Here is a 13292-nt window from a genome sequence, read left to right on the forward strand (position 1 = left end):
GAATAAGATGAAAGTATCTTCCATGTTTCTCTGTTGTTTTTTTCTTTTTTTTTTTTTTTTTAAACTGGGCTTCTAATAAACATGTTAACTTTCCAAATTATTATAAGCAGCTGCATCTATTAGCAGCACACAAGGATATATTTACTGCATGTGAAAGCTCTCTAACGAAGCTTTGAAGTCCAGCTCATCCCAGATTCATGCAGGGAAGGAGCTGTAGCCCTCGTGGCACTCCTCTGCCAACTTCTTAAGATGTGAGACTTGAAAGGAACTATTTCTTTGCAAATATGGACAGGCGTGAGAAGCCTTTTTGTAAAAAGTAAATAGATAGTGAAATATGGATACTCAAACAAATACTTCAAAACCTACACCTGACTGTCACAGAGTTTTGTTTGTGTATTGCAGGGCTTTCTTTTACTTTACTTAGCAACACTATCCCTACAAAGTCCACATTTGCATTTAATCACATGCTGCTTTTCACTTTAGTATTGTCATCCAGAGAACCAGCTTCCCTATCCTGTCCTGCCTCAGTCTGACATTCAAGAAAATGGGATGAACCTAAAAAAAAAAAAGCCTTCATATGAGTAAAATGCATAAAATCAATAGAAAGGTTTTTACTCTGTGGATCCGTCCACAGCTTGGGGCTCAGGTTCCTTTTTTTATAGAGGCCTGAGAGATGCTGCAGGGTGAAATAACTATTTCTGGGTTTTATAATCACACACCTCTGTTACAGTGCTTCTCCATGGTGCTCTCAATACACCTGCACATATTAGACATATAAACTCTCCGGGGAATGCTTGTGTTGCTGTGAGAAGCCACACAATGCAGCACATGGGGAACCTAATTGCACCCTCCAGCCACCGTTATAAAACTAGCAGTAAGCAGCGCTAGAAAGTATTGAGGACATTTGGATTTTCCAGTCTATGGAAGGGTGTGTACATTGAGTTAAATGTAGAGCTGTGTAGTCTCCACTGAATTACTGTTTCCTGTTGAACTGTACCAAAGACAGCGACAGAGCAGGATGAGTGTGAGTAATGGGTAGGCAGGTATCACGGTATTTGGGTTCTTGCTCACTTTCTTTCCTTCTCTTTATTCAGTTTCTTTCCTTCTCTTTGTGTCAGTGTTTTAGTTCTTCAAGGCTCTATCTTCTGCATCAAAAATAAAGGTGAAACCCATTTTTAATCTGTACTTTTAAGAAAGTGTGTATGTGTATATATGTATCTATGCAGTGACACATGTCTGAGGTTACTATGTCTTGATCAGCTCTCTTTGAATGCAATACAAGAAATTAAGATAGAAATGAAGGAGAAATGGCTGTTCCCTCAATACTGTTTCTCCGTCGCTCATTGATGTTTGCCGTATGTGATGTCTTTTGCGTACTGACTCTGTTGTGACTTTATCCCCTGTAGATCATCTTCCGGAAGATCAGCGATGTCAAGAAGGAAGAAGAGGAGCGCCTGCGCCAGAAGAACGAGGTGACGCTGAGCATCCCTGTGGACCACCCTGTGCGGAAACTCTTCCAGAAATTCAAACAGCAAAAGGAAATGCGTAATCAAGGCTCAACTCACATCGACCCGGAAAGGAACCAGCTTCAGGTGGAAAGCCGGAGCGTGCAGAATGGGGCCTCCATCACAGGCACCAGTGTGGTCACTGTGTCCCAGATCACCCCCATCCAGACATCCCTGGCTTACATGAAAACCAGTGAGGCTGTGAAGCAGAACAACAGGGATGCAATGGAGCTCAAGCCAAACGGAAACGGAGACCAAAAATGTCTGAAAGTAAACAGTCCCATACGGATGAAAAACGGGAACGGGAAAGGGTGGCTTCGACTGAAGAACACGATGGGGACCCACGAGGAGAAGAAGGAGGACTGGAACAACGTTACGAAGGCTGAGTCCATGGGGTTACTGTCCGACGACCCCAAGTGCAATGACTCGGAGAACGGTGTAAATAAAAACCCACTGAGGAAAACAGACTCTTGTGACAGTGGAATAACAAAAAGTGACCTTCGCTTGGATAAAGCTGGTGAGACTCGCAGCCCCCTGGAGCACAGCCCCATTCAGGCTGATGCTAGGCATCCTTTCTACCCTATTCCTGAGCAGGCCTTACAAACCACGCTGCAGGAAGTCAAGCACGAACTCAAAGAAGATATCCAGCTGCTAAGCAGTAGGATGGCTGCCCTTGAGAAGCAGGTGGCAGAAATTTTAAAAATATTGTCTGAAAAGAACGTACCCCAGATCTGTTCCCCCAAGTCTCATTTATCACCCCAGAGGCCCCCCCAGATACCCTGTCAGGATATTTTTAGTGTTTCAAGGCCTGCATCACCTGAATCAGAAAAAGATGAAATCCACTTTTAGCATATACCTATGTGTATATATGTATACAGTATATATGCAGAGGTGTATATATACCTTTATACATATATATGTGTGTGTATACAGTAAATATATATACATATATATTTTCACTTGCATCCAATATGACTTGAACACACCAAGGATTTTGATATGTAAATATTGCATGTCCAGCTGGATTCTGGCCTGCCAAAGAAAACAATTATTAACATAGATATTGCTTGTATAATATGCAGTTGACTGCATGCACACTTTACATTTATTTATAATCTCTATTATGTAATAAAAGAATGACTTTTGTTTAACAAAGGCAATGTACTATTTAAAGAATCAGGGTCTAACCTGCCAATATTGCCATGACAGTTTTGATCTCAGGCTGGGTGAATTGAGCTTTTATTTCCTCACTGTCTTTTCTGCCGAGTTAAACAGTAGATTAACGTGACCACATGGAGGACACATTCAGACTCCAATTAGTATTGTTTCCTGGTATCATCCCATTACAATATACTGTATATTTGGTGATTAATTCCCCTACTCCTCCTAAAGGGAGGGCTCAGCTCCGTGGCCAGGGAAGGGCACCACGTCTGGTGCTGGAGTGGATCACTGGAATTTAGTCATGTGGGTATCGTGCATGCACAGCCTTTTATTTGAAGTATCCTCCTGCTATTTTAACATTGTAAGTAAGAAATAATAACAGTGATTTATGTAACAAAATGAAGCTAACAGAAACTCTCTCAGCTGCACTCCCTGTGTGTTTGGGGGTAACCTCTTTCTTGAAAGCCTCCTTTTACTGATGCCATTTTTACTGAACTGTTAGAGTAACATTATGTAGATTCTCTTCGCAGCACTCAGCGATGTTGTCCGGTTCTGTCAGTATCCTTGTTAGGATGTCCTGTTTTTGCAGGGTTGAAGTTGCTCTCCCACTGTCCCACTCCATTGCCCCTGGCAGAAAGACTTTGCACAAGGTCTGAGCGAGGGAGAGGGCAAGCATAGCTCAGCTCCTCAGGAGCCATGTGAGCAGGTTTGAAAGCCTGAAGTTAAAAGGCTGCAGTTAATTTCCTTCCACTCTTTTTTCTGAGGACATTTATCAGCCTGCAACTGCCTTTGAGAAGTAGAGAAAATAACTGGTCAGGATGAAATTCCCGTTAGTCCAAGGCATCTGGATGATAATGGTTGGGTGGGAGAGTGGTGGGTGTGTTGGGGAGATGAAGCCCTCCCTAGGGTGCTGCCCGCTGTTCTTGCCTTGGACTCATGGAAGGTTTTGGTGCATGAGGTGGGGCACACTTCAAGAGCAGGCTTGCAGTGCCCACGCAGCCAGTCGTCACCTGTACTAAGTCCTTTAGGTCTGTGTCAGATGCTCTAACCCTTCTCTTAACTGGCTCCCATCAGCATCTCCCAGTCTGTACCATGGTCAGACCCCATCCCCACCCCCTAGGCTGGAACATCGCCCTCCACGCGGTGCTGCTGGCTTCGCAGGGCTGCAGCAGGGCAGGCTCTTGCTCTGGATCCTGTTTGTTCCTCTGTTTGGAGCTGAGGTTTTGGGCTCTACCTGGGTCTGCACCTGAGTGTGGTGTGGTTTTTTGCCTCTCCATTTGTACTGGTTTTGAATCCAGATACACGTGATGCATAGCAGAAATGGCCATCGCAGCTTCAGCAGTGTTAACTGGTACAGCTTGAGGCCAGCCCAGCAGAGTGCAATTGGTCCTTCAGAGAAGGATTTCCCCTCCACACTTAAATGGCCTCTTGCATCAAGATCCCGTATTTTCAAAAGTGCCTAGAGTAAAACAAGACATTACTATCAATCAGGTAAATAAAAGACATGTTTATAATTAGTGGGCATCCTTACCAGACACCAATACCAGATCCATTGCTTAATATTCATAAACTAAACTGAACTAAACTACATTGCTTCCTGAAAAACTAAAAAAAAAGCAAAACCAAACAAAAAAAATCAAAACCAAACCAAACAAACAAAACCCAAAAAACCCTATCATTTGCAGTAGGGGCAATTAGGAACCCGCATCTTAGGGTGATCATATCTTCTACTGTGAAATCCAAACCCATAAACCCAAAAAAGTTCATAAGAAAGCCATAGAAGTCATTGCTTCCATTGTGTCAATTCCTAGAGGTTTTTTGGAAGATGGAGGTCTTTCTCATTTGTTGTTCCTTTCTGGCTGGTTTCTGCCCCTTCTCCAGTTCCTTTATTTAGGAAATTATAGACAAAAAAGGAAGAACAAAAAGCCACCGAAAGGGACAACTCTTCCCAAAGCCTAGTGGTCAGGCTGCCTGCTCATTATAGTTTCCCACAGCTGCAGTTGCCAATGTCAAAACTTTCAGGTGTGTTTGGCAGCTACTGTTCTGATGCAAGTGCAAATCTGTAACTCTGCAACCATGCTTTGGTCTGCAAGGGCAAACGGCAGGACCTTCAAGGTCCTAGTCGTCCTAGTCTAAATCCTACCCTGGGACTTTGAAAGAATCAGGGGGTTATAGTGTTAGGGAGTTATGGGGTTGCTGCAGGTTGCTGGAGTATGTGCAGACCTTGTGGGTACAATTTAAGTGCCAAGCTTTGAAGATTTAAATGTTCTTACCTGACTTGGATTGATGGTTAAGAGACACACAACAACTGCCCAGAGCTGCCCAGTGACTAGCTGAGTCACATAGGCTGTCTGGGGGCCAGATTTTGGTAAAGTTCATTGAATGCATGAATCTGTTGTGATGAGATGCTGCAAAAGAGCCATCAGGGTAATGGGTATGACTTTGTTAGAAAGCTTTAGCCTTAATGGCATTCCTCTGCCTTTGTGAAGGACTTCTTTTCTTTCTCTGTAACTGATATTAATTCTAGATGGAACTGCATGGCATGCAAAGGGATCTCTGTTTAGGTTTATCTTGCAAGTCAGGTGTAACTTGGTGCCACTTTACAATGAGAGAACATGTAACAGGATTAATCTGGCCTTGGAAAATATTTGAGCCCCGAATGTCTATTACAGTTCAAGTTTAACTCAACTGGTTAAAACATGTAGTGGCTAAAAGCCATAAATAGTGTAAAATACCACGTTCATGAAACAAATACAGTGTTTCCAGGTCCACAGCTAGTACTGCTTTGACTCTGATATGCCAATCTTGTCCACTGCAAGTTCAGCTTGTACCCTGTATGAGGCAGTAGCGCGATGGGTGTCTTGCAAACATGATGAATGCAGCCTGCAGATGGGCTATCCCAGGCTCTGTGTGCTGGGGCTGCAGCTGGAGGCCCAACTTGCAGGAGTGACTCTGGTGGCTATTGCTCTGAAAACTTGGCTTGTACAATTCTGAAGCACTTTGCCTCCAAAATTTCCTGATCGGAGCATTACATGTTGTTTCATGGAGTTGTTATGGAGGCACTGATTCAGCTTTCCCGTCGCCTCGCGGTTGTGCATGATGCAGTTCGGCTCTGGGTGTGCCGGCTCAAGCAGCAGCGTTGGACGAGATGATCTCGAGAGGTCCCTTCCAATGCCCATGATTTTGTGATGCTGTGTGATTCTGTGCTGCGATTGGGGCGTTCCTTTTCTGTTAAAGCATGAGTCATAGTCTTGGTCTTGTAGTTCAGGCTTGACTGAAAGCAACCACCTTTAGTCATTAAGTGCAATAAGGACACAAATGTGTCTCTTCCGCCTAAGCCAATGCTCAAGCAGCTACCTGCCACGTGGAGGGAGCTCTTGGCTGCATGCTTCCCTTTCCTTTGAGAGCTGTATACCAGTACGGATCCTGCCACACGCTGGGAGCAGCATTCTTAGCACTTACCTTGTGCTTTGTGTGTTCAAAGCGTTTTACCTGCACACAAGTGGATTTTATCTTTCCAGACTTTGAAATAGAAACAAAATATGTACAGAAAAGTAAACACTTTCCAAAGCAAATGAACTACAGTATCTTTAATAGTATTTTTGTGTAATAAAAGATAGAACAGCACTTAAGGATAACAGCTGAAAAAAATTAATTGTTGTAATGAAGATCCAGTTCTTCTGAATTTATATTTGTAAATCCTTTTTTCCCTCCTTCTGTCTTTGCCAGGGGTTAGAGCAGAGCTGACTCTGGAAGTGACAGACTTAAGCTTTGCCCATTTCTCTTTTCCCTGTTCTGGAGAAGTAGCACAACTATAGGGACTCGATGCTGCAGGCACTGACGTTTAGGCTCATTGCGAGATTCTGATTCAGTCTTCATTTACCACCACATGGTAAGAAACCCTGTCACACAGGTGTGAACTGAAGGCTGAATCTGATGATCGTATTGGACCTTAAAGTCTATTTTGGATCCCAGAATATTTTAGAAAACTGGCAGCTGCAGCATTATCGTTGTATTGCTTGCAAGCCTTGAGCAGTTGCTCTGGAAGTAACTGAGACTGTTACAGAGATGTCATCATTTGCATGGGTCAGAAAACAGATGCGATCATGAAATAGCTTGGAGGCTTTTTGGGGCAAAAGATGTCCTGAACTGGAAGGGAAAATAAAAAGTCAAAGGTTTGATAAGGAATTTGGGAATGAGGAGGTAGAGGGATGTATTATAATGAATTGACACTTTTTTTACTTGGATTTTGAGTATTTAGAAAAGACAAACCTATCTTTTTGGATGTCAGAATTGGACAGAACATTTGTTAAAATAAGTATTCTTTTCCTAAGTGAGGTGGCATCAAAGTGATACCTGTTCAAACTGTTCAAATACCATTTTCCTATAGAAGAGAGTTTTAACAGCTTTTGTTATAATTGTTTTCAATAGGCTGTATGTAAAGGCTTTTTTTCAGTTCTGTTTTTGTACCAGAAGCTCCTGTGTTAAAACATATCTTTAGGTCGATACGCTCTATAATGCTTTATAGTCTTGCTGCTGACATTCTTGTTAGAGAGGGTTTGAGAAGTAGGATTCCTTTGGAGAAAGGCGTCTCTCCGTGGCGGCCTGGGCTCGGTGACTCTCCCATCCTGAGCTGCAGCGAGAGCTGTGAGCACTAAACAGCAGTAGTTTGCATTTTTCTTGGCACTTCTGGATCTGCACTGATTTCCTTCAGGGAATTTAAGGAAGGAAATAGAAAAGTTGACACCGTCATTTTTCCTGGACGACCCCAGTCCGTCACCTATGTCTGTGCCACCAGAGCAGTGTTTTCCCCATGGAGCCTACAGGGAGGAAAAGTTTGATTTAGCTAGATTTCCACATCTGGGTATAGTTTTTGTAACTGTCTTCTTTTTAATTTTTTTGGTACAAACAGGTAACATGATCTCTACATTTTTTTGTTGGCTTTAATATGTTATAGAGCATTGCAAAATTAAATACATTCTTAAAGCAGAGTGCTGAATGGAGCTAAAATAGACAAGAAGTCCACATTATTTCTGGCAGAAAAGCAGCAAATTTTCTTACTGACATAAAGAAAATTTTGCAAAGATGAGCTTTGTGATACCTAACAAATGACAAACAAAATCAAATCATTCTTACTGAGGGTGCATTTAATTATACAGAAAATTGACCTTGTATTGCACTGTGGGACAAGAAGGCATATATTGATTTTGAATACTCAAATGATAGAAGCATTCAAAAAGGTCTTGACCAGGCAATGATAAATAAATTATATTAATTTATTGTTGTGTTACTCAGCCTCCTGATGCACGGCCGGTGGAACCAGGCACCTAGGGTAATATTCCCACAAACCTTTTTATCCATTGTCTATAAAACAAATAAGTGCATTTCTTCATTATTTTCTGCTTGGAGATGTAAGCTTGCTTGGCCCACAGTCTGAGACTCTTGGTGTGCACCAACCCTATATCTGGCTGTCTGCCAGGAATACATCAATTAGCCTTAATTAAAAGCCCAATAAAAAGGATTTTCTATTAAGTTGGGCTCAGCCTGTCCCCCCCTTCCCCCCGTTAAGTGACGTGTCTCTGTGTTAGCTGGTTCAGAGCAGATTCAGTTCAGGCTGAGCAATGTCAGAGTATGTTTCTGCCTGCCTGCAAAGGATGTATAGATACATCATATGTATCTATACCTACCCATTTGGAATGGGGACTCAGATGTGGTCCATTTAAGACAGGTCTTTCAGACAGGTGGGATAAGTTGTCCTCTGGAGGTGCCAGTCTCTCATCATTTACTGTAGAGTAATGACTTTAGATTAGACACTTGATTTGTAGACTGCTAGAGGGTAAATGAAGTGAATCCAACCCATAACTCAAGCTCCCAGCCTGATTTCCTTCGTATAAAAAGGTACCTCTAAAAGGGACCACTTACCATCTTTCCAGCACAGAAGCACTTTCATACAGGTGACTAACAGTACATGGAACATAGAGATGTCTCAGCGTGCAGCCAGAGACAGTGTGTTCAGCTCCTAAACTGCTAGTGAGAGCTCCATAAAGACATTCAGATGCTCAGTTCCTGGCCTGTAGCGATCAGTTTTTTAACTTTTTATCCCAATGCCGTGACAGGATAGTCCAGGGACCCATATTTTCACAGGTGTATAGCAGCTGAGATGCTCTTCATCATGATGCACAATGCCAAGGCACAGGGGAATCACCAGTCACTTTTGGACTGCCACTTTTGTGGGACCTTTGGCTGCTCTGGGGTATTGAGGATGTTAGGAGTCTTATTGCTGAGCTGTGTCATTCAGTGGAAAGAGGCCAAGGCTTGGAATTGTCCAACAAAGGGAAAAACTGTAGTGAAGAACTTCCAAGGTAGACAGAGAGTGACTGACGGTCAGGCGATTGCCCACACCACAGCAGAGCCCTGGCTCTGTGCTGTGCAATGGGAGGAGAGAGCGGAGAGGGAGAAGAAAGGATATAAAGAATGGTGTCCTAAAATGGTGACAAAATTTTACTGAAGTCAATACTTACCAGTCTGTGCGTAGTGGCTGTTTGCGTCTTCATCATTTATTTATTTGGAAGTTGGCAGACTCCTCTTTCCTTCAGGTGGCATTTAAGGATGAGGCTGGCAGCCCTTCTGGGGAGGCAACTGTGGGACAGGGAAGGACCATTAAAGGATACTCAAATACAGATGCCCAAAAGGGAAAATGTGGGCTTCAGGAGAGCCAAAGCCCTTACAGCTTGCCAAAGACCTGTAAGGACAGGGGATATAATATCCAAACTGTGTAGCATCAATGTATGGACTTTATAGTTGAAGTTGTCGCTGCTTTGAGCAGGGCGGTTGTACCAAACAATTTCCAGAAGGTCCCTTCTCAGCTATGTTGTTTTACTATTCAGTGATTCTGTAGATTTTAATAGCACAAACAGAGAGGAGGTAAAATTCAAAGGTTCTTTGTTATGTTCCATTACTTTCTGGTTTCCAATTTAAATACCATACTGAGGAATGTGGTGCCAATTTTCCAGATAATGAATATTTCTAAGAGCTGATACTAATCAAGCAGACACCAGGGAAATTTGGCATATTCTAAAACTACGGCATATAAATAAATTAAGCCCTTCACTGGGCATCAGCTAACATCCACACTTGATGCAAATACTGAGATAAATGTCTTAGTGACCATGCAGTTTCTGGAAGCAGCAGGCTAGTATGGATGCATCAGCAGCGCCCACTCTCTCTTCCAACTTCTTTTGCAGCCCAGTGGAAGGTGACTGTAATACCTGAAAATGCCATCCAAAAAGCAGTAGCATTTGAGCTGATTTTCAGATTTGTGCTGGCAGACATGCACAGCCAAGGCTATAGGACATGTGTGAAGGGCAGTGGCAAGCAGGTATCTCATTAGTGGCTAGGTCAGCAGGTGATTCTCACCCCTCTGGAATCAGCCCTCTCCTCTCGCTGTCAGAGTGTGGATGCCATTGGTGAAATGGCCTGGGCTTGACCAAAAGGTCTGGGTATGTCCGTGGGGCCCATGCATATCCCTAGAGTCTGACCCAGCCCCATTCCCAGGCTTATTTCCTGCTTTTCTAGGCACATTCCAAGGTTTACACCTGGCCCTATTAGGTTAAACTGAAAAGCTATTTTCCAGACTCTGTAACCTCCTCCATATCCCTCACGAGGCTACTCAAAAAAATCCTTTCCAATCTGTGGCTTAGCAGCAAGTCTCCAAATAAATCAGGGATAATAAGGCAAACCTTATGCCATCTCTGTGCATCATTTTATTAAACAAACCTTAATTTTTATTTTATTTATGGTTCTTTGGAAAATCTTGAACAGTACAGTGACCCATAGAGTAGCAGGAATTGGAGTGTTCACATTTTTTAATGAGCTAGTTTGAGAAGGGGAACTCAAGTGAGACACCAGCTTCACACTCAGTCCAGCAACTGCCATGTGTGACCATTTCCTCAGGTTTCCTCCTCCAGTTCCACCTTAGGTGAACTTTACCACCGGTGGCACTTTGAACTGATGCCTTGCAGTGCCAGTAAAAGGCCTCTTCATTTCCTCGGGCAGACGCTAGGGCTCTGCTCAACATTTCCATGTGCGGTATGCCAGGACATGCAGGCGCTTTCCTGTCCTGGGCTTGGTTTCAGAAGAATTTCCTGAGTTGTTGCACCTCTTCTCTCTGTCACTGCTTTGTTTTCCTAGAAAAAAAACCCTTTTGTGCTCATGGGCTGATGGGGCAGGAGAGGACACGCTCGGCTCATTGCAAGCAGGCGTGGAGCGATGCAGTACGCTGCACTTTCTGGCTGATCAGTTGGGAATCCAGTTGCATCCAAGGCTGCTGCCAGGATATTAGTCAGAGGTCACAGTTCAGTTTGTAAATTGGGTGTCTTACCTGAGCTCTCATGGAAAAAGTTTTGGGTTTTTTTTTTTCTAAAGCAAAACAAAATTTCTGCTCTGCTTCTAATTAGTCCTCTGTTCTCCCTGCAGGATTAATTACTGCCTTCTTCACTTGTATCAACAAATGCTGTTTGGCAACAGCTTCTTTTTTTTTCATTTTAGGTATAATTAGGAGTCCTGACATTACAAACAAGCTTAGTCAGGTGGTACTTAAAAATTACAGGGCTGAAATGTCACCTAAACTAGCAGTTTAAACCTAGCTTTTAAATACCAACAACCTCATTGGACTCGCTGCGTGTTCAGAGCTCATCACTTTGGGTCATCAGTACGTCTGTGTGACTGTCTTTCTCCTGAAATCAATAAGAGAAGGGTTTTTGTTCTGCGGGGTCTGCCCATGGTGTGGCTCTTAGAAAAGGACTGTGGGTGCACGGGTGCAATGGCACCTCCCAACTCTTCCTACTGCCCATTGATGCTCTATAGATTCCCAGTCACGTTTGTTTTTTTTTTTTTACTTAAAGGAAGGGCTGAGTGCCACCAACTGCATAATTCTATCAGGTGGTAAATTCAATTTATTGAGTGGGAGAGGCAGTAGCTAGCAATAAGGCAGTATTTGGGTTTTAAAAATCTGTCTTGTGGGAATTGGGCAAGCTACCAGAAAGACAATAAAGATTTATTTGGCAATGCATGCCAAAGGAATGCTACACATGTGAGCGAGAGAATTTATTGATACCAGTGAAAAAGCTCATTAGTGTTAAAGTGCAAAGCAACTCTGTAAACATACCTTTCAACTGTCCCAATAAAATCCCTGTACTCAGACAAGGGGAACTAAGGCTTCTTTCTGTGGAGTGCAGAACTGACTAATCAGCTTTCCTAGGAAACTTGCACGCAAAACATGTTTCCTCAAATGTAATAATTAGCACTATTTTACTAGCTATTTTACAACTAACATCCATATATTTCCCCTGCCAGTAGTTTCACAGTGATTCAAAGATGCTCCTGAAGCTGGTACTGCAGTATTTCTCATTGGACAGGTCCGTTCCCTTCCTTGCTTGTCACTGATTGTCGACTCTTTGCCCCTTAAGAGAGCTTGTGGCCCTGTAAGGGTGGTGGGACACCGCAATAAACTTGCAGTTTGCAGGGATGCGGTGGAGATACAGGGTCACCATATTTTTTCTGGAAAACATGCCAGTAGTAAAAATACGCTTGCTAACTGTCTAAAGCTCCAAAGCCTTATCAGCACAGTTTATGTAACAAAATCCCATTAGTACTGCAAACTGTTCTCACATGAGTTAGGACATGATATGCTTCATAAACCTTACATATCTATTTGCTGGTTTTATGCATATAGCACTTGGCTGGGGCTTTTACGTGCAGGTGTAGCTGCATATCTTGTGTTAATTTCTGCCTGTTTTGAAAGCTGCGTAATAGGAAGGAGAATATTTTCCACAACAAAAAGCAGTGTTTCCCTCCCTCCCTCCCTCCCTTCCTTCCTTCCTTCCTTCCTTCCTTCCTTCCTTCCTTCCTTCCTTCCTTCCTTCCTTCCTTCCTTCCTTCCTTCCTTCCTTCCTTCCTTCCTTCCTTCCTTCCTTCCTTCCTTCCTTCCTTCCTTCCTTCCTTCCTTCCTTCCTTCCTTCCTTCCTTCCTTCCTTCCTTCCTTCCTTCCTTCCTTCCTTCCTTCCTTCCTTCCTTCCTTCCTTCCTCCCTTCCTCCCTTCCTCCCTTCCTCTCTTCCTTCCTCCCTTCCTCTCTTCCTTCCTCTCTTCCTTCCTCTCTTCCTCTCTCTCTCTCTTTCTTTCTCTCTTTCTCTTTTGCTTTTCCTCCTTTCTTTTGCTTCTTTTTTTCTTGCCTAGATTATTAGGCTAGCAACTTCTAGAAATGGGAAGATTGATTAAGTAATTTGCATCAGCAGATTTACTGACATGGTGATCTGTTTTGCTATTTGTGTTCAGAAGAAGTAATACACTAATAGGAATTGTAGTTAGGGCTGAGCTGTTAATGTCTTGCTTAAATACCAACCAGTGACGGAGTGGTTCAGTAAAGTGTCTCAGCAGATCTTCTGAATTGTGTTCTTCATTTTGAAGGTAAATATTTTCAGACTTCGAACATCCTGTGTAAATGTTCTTATTAAGGTCAGTGGAAATCCTTCCATTAATTTCTCTAACTCTAACCTGGGTCTCACAGAGGGACCAGGACAGCAAGTTTCAGCACAGGCTGAGCTTTCTTAAAACCAAGAACTGCAGGT

The 13292-nt window shown here is 43.0% G+C and overlaps 1 protein-coding gene across 2 annotated transcripts in view; it reads left to right on the plus strand.

The window, feature by feature from the left end:
- Positions 1 to 12589, plus strand: part of KCNH5 (potassium voltage-gated channel subfamily H member 5) — a 172499-nt gene extending 159910 nt beyond the window's left edge. For both annotated transcript variants that reach the window (XM_064460968.1, XM_064460966.1), the window contains one exon: positions 1407 to 12589. In XM_064460968.1, coding sequence (XP_064317038.1) covers positions 1407 to 2354 — 948 coding nt within the window. In that variant the 3' untranslated portion in view covers positions 2355 to 12589. The remainder of the gene's footprint in view (positions 1 to 1406) is intronic.
- Positions 12590 to 13292: the final 703 nt, after the last annotated feature.

The sequence above is a fragment of the Phalacrocorax carbo genome, chromosome 9 (genome assembly GCF_963921805.1).
Source record: "Phalacrocorax carbo chromosome 9, bPhaCar2.1, whole genome shotgun sequence".
In the NCBI taxonomy this organism is placed as follows: domain Eukaryota; kingdom Metazoa; phylum Chordata; class Aves; order Suliformes; family Phalacrocoracidae; genus Phalacrocorax; species Phalacrocorax carbo.